General features: G+C 36.7%; 1 protein-coding gene across 1 annotated transcript; it reads right to left on the bottom strand.

Annotated features, from left to right (window-relative positions):
• Window positions 1–289: 289 nt before the first annotated feature.
• LOC130706621 (low-density lipoprotein receptor-related protein 12-like) lies at window positions 290–1,665 on the bottom strand. The gene has a single exon (XM_057539314.1). It carries the CDS (start codon window positions 1,597–1,599, stop codon window positions 802–804), a length of 798 nt encoding a protein of 265 aa, XP_057395297.1. The 5' UTR covers window positions 1,600–1,665; the 3' UTR covers window positions 290–801.
• Window positions 1,666–6,000: the final 4,335 nt, after the last annotated feature.

The following is a 6,000-nucleotide window of genomic DNA, read 5'->3' as shown; positions in this document are numbered from 1 at the left end:
TTGTACAATTTTTGTACATATTTTATAAAGTTCAAGATTTAATGCATAGTAGAATATCTTCATCCGCTTAATTCTGTCCTTAAATAGAGATAAAAAAAGAAATGATTTGGGCTTTTTACCATTTGGTTTGTACCATATTAGAGTATTAAAGTCAACATTAGAAAATTTATAAAAGAGTTTTGTTTTTGCCATTAATTTATCTAACTCTATCTAAATTTCACATCATTGCATGTTAAACATGAGAAAAAATTTTAGACAGTTTTTTTCCCTTTGACAAGCTCACATTATGAAATCTAATAATGTTTAGACAGATGTTATACAAATAAAAACAGGTGAGAATAAGGACTTTTTCTCTTTTTATATTAACAACCTTAACATCTAGTATATTAAGTTACAAGATGTATTGGCAAAAGCATAAAGGGTTCAATTAAAAGAAGGTATTATTTTGAACAAAGAAACGTTTTAACATAGGATAGATAGAAACTGACAGTCAAATGAGTTTCTGCAGCCATATCTCTACTGCGAACTACAGTACCAGGATGAAAACAATTAGAAACAAATGGAAGAACATTATTGAACAATCTGAATACATAATGTATTTTTAGCTGCTAAAATAGTAAACTCTAAAGTTTATAGAGTTACAGGTGTTTAATTTAAGCATGCAGGCTAACATATGATAGTAAGAAATCACCCTGCATCTTTTTTCTTTTTAAATTAAAACTAGTTTAATTGTAAAGTTCCAAAACAATGAATGGATATTGCTCCAACTTGTATCCAATCTCCCTGACGGGATTCTTGTACCTAACAAAGTAACAAAGCTTCATCATCACTCGTTTCATTTTTCAGCATTGCTTCTAAGCAAGAGTCTGGTATCTGGGCAGTGTGGACAATACCGCAGCGCTCACAGGGGCCATCGCGATTACTTGGTCTTACTCCAGGGTCTGCTGCACTATATGGTTGTCTGAACCTTTGCCCTTGATCGGAGGCAAGATCAAGAAGAGGTCTGGAACAGTCATTCGCGTCAAAGTCTGAAGCTCCTTCAGAAAATGGAATCAGCATTTCGACATCATCATCTTCTTCTCTTCCATTTACCCCATTATCAAGTTGTCTCAAAGGGCTCTGGTTCTGACTTACGGAGCTTGATCGCCCTAATGTAAAACGTACCCAACGTAGCCCCTGAGTCATACGACTTAGCGCACTTGTGAGCTGGTGACGCGCCGGACTCACACTTGGGGGTTCCGCACTTGTCACATCCCGTCCGGTTTCTGTGTGACCACCTCGGGTATTCTGAGTGGAGGAACTTCCACTTGCTCCCATTGTTGCTTCTACCGCTGTTGTGGGAGGGATTTTTTGAGGCAAAGGAGCTGCAACCCCGCCAGATGCTCCTACCGTATCTCTTCTCTCATTTTCTGTGTCTGTGTCGTCAGATTCCACAGAAAACAAACTTCTGTGAGTATGATTTCTTTCAGGTTCTCTGTTGGTACTCTGACTAGGGGCAACCTCATCCCCATCTGCTGAGACCAGAGCCAATGACCCTGAATGGCGTGATCTTGCAAAATTAAAAATACGATTCCAGATGTTGCTGGATCTGCCTGCCATAGGAAGTCTGATTGAAGTAAATCCAAGCTGAGACCGTACAGCTAGCCTCAGGTTTTCCAAAACAGAAGCCTGCGGAAAAAACAAAGAAAGAAAGAAAGAAAGAAAGAAAGAAAGAAAGAAAGAAAGAAAGAAAGAAAGAAAGAAAGAAAAGATCTTAAAACAGCTAACAACGAGGTATTAAGATGGAAAACACCCTTCTATTCAGCATGTGTTGTGGATGAAAGTTCTATTACTCATTTTACGGTCTATGGAGGATGAATTAAATTCTCTCATCGATACAGGTTCACCTCACTCCAGAATCTAACCTATAACTTGAACCACTGTTCACTGTGTTTAAGATTTTCTCGATACTTCATTTTATATATGAACTTTAAAATGATGTTTAATGCCAATTACAACAGCAATTTTATTTCAAAACTTCACATAGTAATCCAATCCTAGAAATGCACCAAAGATGGAAAATAAAAGTATTTGATACTTCTTTAGCTACGAAGATAGAAGAATCTCTACAATAATTCTCTAAATGACCTAAAGGAGTGTGAAAACTAGGCTGTTTGTTTTTTTGTTTTAACACAGCACAAGTTAGACTTGATTTACAAGGATGAAACCTTCCAAAACCTGTAAAAATTATATCTCACAGTTGGTTCTCAAGGATTTGTTGAATGGGTGGCTATTGAGGATATCCATAAATTGAGGATATCCATAAATATTTATTATAAATAAATACAAATTTATTTATATTGTCATAAACAAAGGAATTACTGTATTTGTAATGCAGCACAGGAAACAAAAAGCCAAAGAAATTAACTTGTTTATAGCCCTATTCAATGGTGTCTGAGACATTTGGGTTCCTTCTCAATCTTAACGATTTAAGTCTTGGGCTTCCCTGGTGGCGCAGTGGTTGAGAATCTGCCTGCTAATGCAGGGCACACGGGTTCGAGCCCTGGTTTGGGAAGATCCCACATGCCAAGGAGCAACTGGGCCCGTGAGCCACAACTACTGAGCCTGCGCATCTGGAGCTTGTGCTCCGCAACAAGAGAGGCCGCGATAGTGAGAGGCCCGCGCACCGCGATGAAGAGTGGCCCCCGCTTGCCGCAACTAGAGAAAGCCCTTGCACAGAAACGAAGACCCAACACAGCCAAAAATAAATAAATAAATAAATAAATAAATAATAAAAATAAAGGAATTCCTTTAAAAAAAAGTCTTTAAAAAAAAAGATTTATGTCTTATTTTCTACAGCTTCATGTTAAACATAAATTATAACCTTATTCTTTGAAAATTGGTGATTTTTAATTAGTGCATATGGGAGGTGACCATATTGCCCAACTGAAAGAAAAATCATCTAGATTTTCTTTTTTCTAGATGAATGACTATCGGAATTAAAAAAAAAAAAAAAAAAAAAACTACAGTATTTACAAAAACAGTCTTTAAGCTCCATCTAGTGGTTACAAAAAGGAGTAATCAAACTTGGAACAAACACAGCTTTCATCAATCTGGCATTTAGTATTTAAAATACAGTATTTCCAAGAAACAATGGTGAATTGATATACTCCCTTTCAAAAGGTGATACAGTTTCCCTCCGCCAAAATGAATGGCTCTTGCCTATCCCCCCACAGAAAAAAGGAAGGGAAGAGAATAAGAAGATGTGATAACATGTTTTCCATCTCTGTTTGTGACTGGTATTGAAGTAAATCCAAGCTGATACCGTACAGCTAGCCTCAGGTTTTCCATATAGATTTGTGATTTCCATATACACCCTTTGAACATAATCCCTGGAATATAATTCACAGAAAGCTAAGAAGCTACTATCACAGGAATATTTCATAGTCTAGCCTTAGTAAATAACAGATTGCCAATAAGAAATCTGAATATCAGCACATAAAATTTACTATATAAATGAGTAAGAGTTTTCACCAATTGGGAATGTAACTATAAACTAACTGAAACAAACAAAAAAAAGTGGCTTACATCCCTATGAACTCCATAGAGTTGGTCCTCCTCATTTGGCATTCACGTTCTAAGGCTTTGTGTGAGCACTGTCATTAAATCCAGCAATGAATACAAGGCTCTTCAGATATCCTCCACTTTTATGCAGCTGCCACCCACAATGCCTTCAGCACACTTCAAAGCCAACTTTAACAGTATAGTCTGTCAGTGAGATGAAGCTCTCTACTGGCTTCAAAGTCTGTTTAATTAAATGATTGCCAATTTAACATTAGATTCTACAAGGGGATCTCATGATTGTTTTAGGAATAATTTTATATACTTCTTCCATTTATGAAGCAGAAGAAAAGGATTCTTCAGAAAGGATCGCTATTTTGAATGAGTTGGTAATCAGAAGATTATTTTTCTTTTTAAAAACAAATAAGGAGGGCTTCCCTGGTGGCGCAGTGGTTGAGAATCTGCCTGCCAATGCAGGGGACACGGGTTCGAGCCCTGGTCTGGGAGGATCCCACATGCCGCGGAGCAACTAGGCCCGTGAGCCACAATTACTGAGCCTGCGCGTCTGGAGCCTGTGCTCCGCAACAAGAGAGGCCACGATAGTGAGAGGCCCACGCACCGCGATGAAGAGTGGCCCCCGCTTGCCACAACTAGAGAAAGCCCTCGCGCAGAAATGAAGACCCAACACAGTCATAAATAAATAAATAAACAAATACTTTAAATATTCTGAGTAACTATAACAAAGGCTGACAATTTGACTGCTTCCAGTTTTTCACTATTATGAACAATGCTGGAATCCTTATACATGTTCTCGCCACACACACATAAGCAAGTATTTCTCTAGGACAAATTTTTCTAGAAGTAGAATTGCTAGGTCAAAAGACACAATTCCACTTTAAATTTGATAGCAACACTGAGAAAAATGTTTATACCAACTCACAATTCCACCAAGTGCGTATGAAAAAGCACCTTATACCCCACAACTCTGGCAAAATGCAACATTTTATTTCTAAAGATTTGTTGCCAGTTAGGTGGATAAAAGAGATTTATCATTGTTCTAGTTTGCATTTCCTTATTTACTGAAATTGAAACACTTTTTCCTATGTTTATTAGCTATTTCTATTTCTTTTTCTGTGAATCACCTTGTTATATCCTTCGTACCTTACAATTTGTTCTTATTTAAGAGCTCTTTATATAGTATAAACGTGTATCTATTTGGGGCATGTATGTTATGCGAGATATATGTAGATCCACTCAAACCCTCATTCTCTCCAATAGTTGGTGCTGTCAGTCTTTCTTAATGGTATCTTTTACTGAGAAGTTTTTTTTTTTTTTTTAAGTATAGTTGACTTACAATAGTATATTAGTTTCAGGTGTACAACACACTGATTCGATGTTTTTACAGCTTATACACCATATAAAGTTATTATTGCATATTGGCTATATTCCCCTGTGCTGCACATTACATCCTTGTAACTTATTTATTTTATACATAGTAGTCTGTACCTCTTAATACCCCTCACCTATCTTGTCCCTCTCCTTGATCTCTGTATCTGTGAGTCTGTTTCTGTTTTGTTATATTCGTTAATGTGTTTTATTTTTCAGATTCCATATAAACTGAAAACATACAGTATTTGTCTTTCTCTGTCTGACTTATTTCACGAAGCGTAATACCCTGTAGGGCCATCCATGTTGTTGCAAATGGCAAAATTTCACTTTTTTTATAGCTGAGAAATATTCCATTATATCACATCTTCTTTATCCACTTATCTGTTGATGGATACTTAGGTTGCTTCCATGTCTTGGCTACTATAAGTAATGCTGCTATGAACACTGGGATGCATATACCTTTTCAAATTTCTTTTTTCATTTTCTTTGGATATGAAGAGTGGAACTGCTGGATCGTCTGGTAATTCTATTTTTAATTTTTTGAGGAACCTGCGTACTGCTTTCCATAGTGGCTGTGCTGAATGGGAGAAGATATTTACAAATGATATGTCCAATAAGGGGTTAATAATCCAAAATATACAAAGAACTCATACAACTCAATATTAAAAAAAACAAACATCCCAATTAAAATATGCAGAGGATCTGAACACACATTTTTCCAAAGAAGACACACAGATGCCAATAGGCACATGAAAAGATGCTCAACATTGCTAATCATCAGGGAAATACAACTCAAAACCACAATGAGATATCACCTCACATCTGTCAGAATGGTTACTATCAAAGCCATGTTGGCAAGGATGTGGAGAAAAGGGAACCTTTGTGCACTGTTGGTGGAGACGTAAACTGGTGTAGCCACTATGGAAAACAGTACAGAGATTCCTCAAAAAATGAAAAATAGAACTACCATATGATCCAGCAATTCCACACCTAGGTATTTACTGGAAGAAAAAAACACTAATTAGAAAACATATATGCACCCCAATTTTCATTGCAGCATTATTTACAACA

This window comes from Balaenoptera acutorostrata, unplaced genomic scaffold (assembly GCF_949987535.1).
Source record: "Balaenoptera acutorostrata unplaced genomic scaffold, mBalAcu1.1 scaffold_339, whole genome shotgun sequence".
Taxonomy (NCBI): Eukaryota; Metazoa; Chordata; class Mammalia; order Artiodactyla; family Balaenopteridae; genus Balaenoptera; species Balaenoptera acutorostrata.
This window is presented reverse-complemented; position numbering and strand designations above follow the sequence as displayed.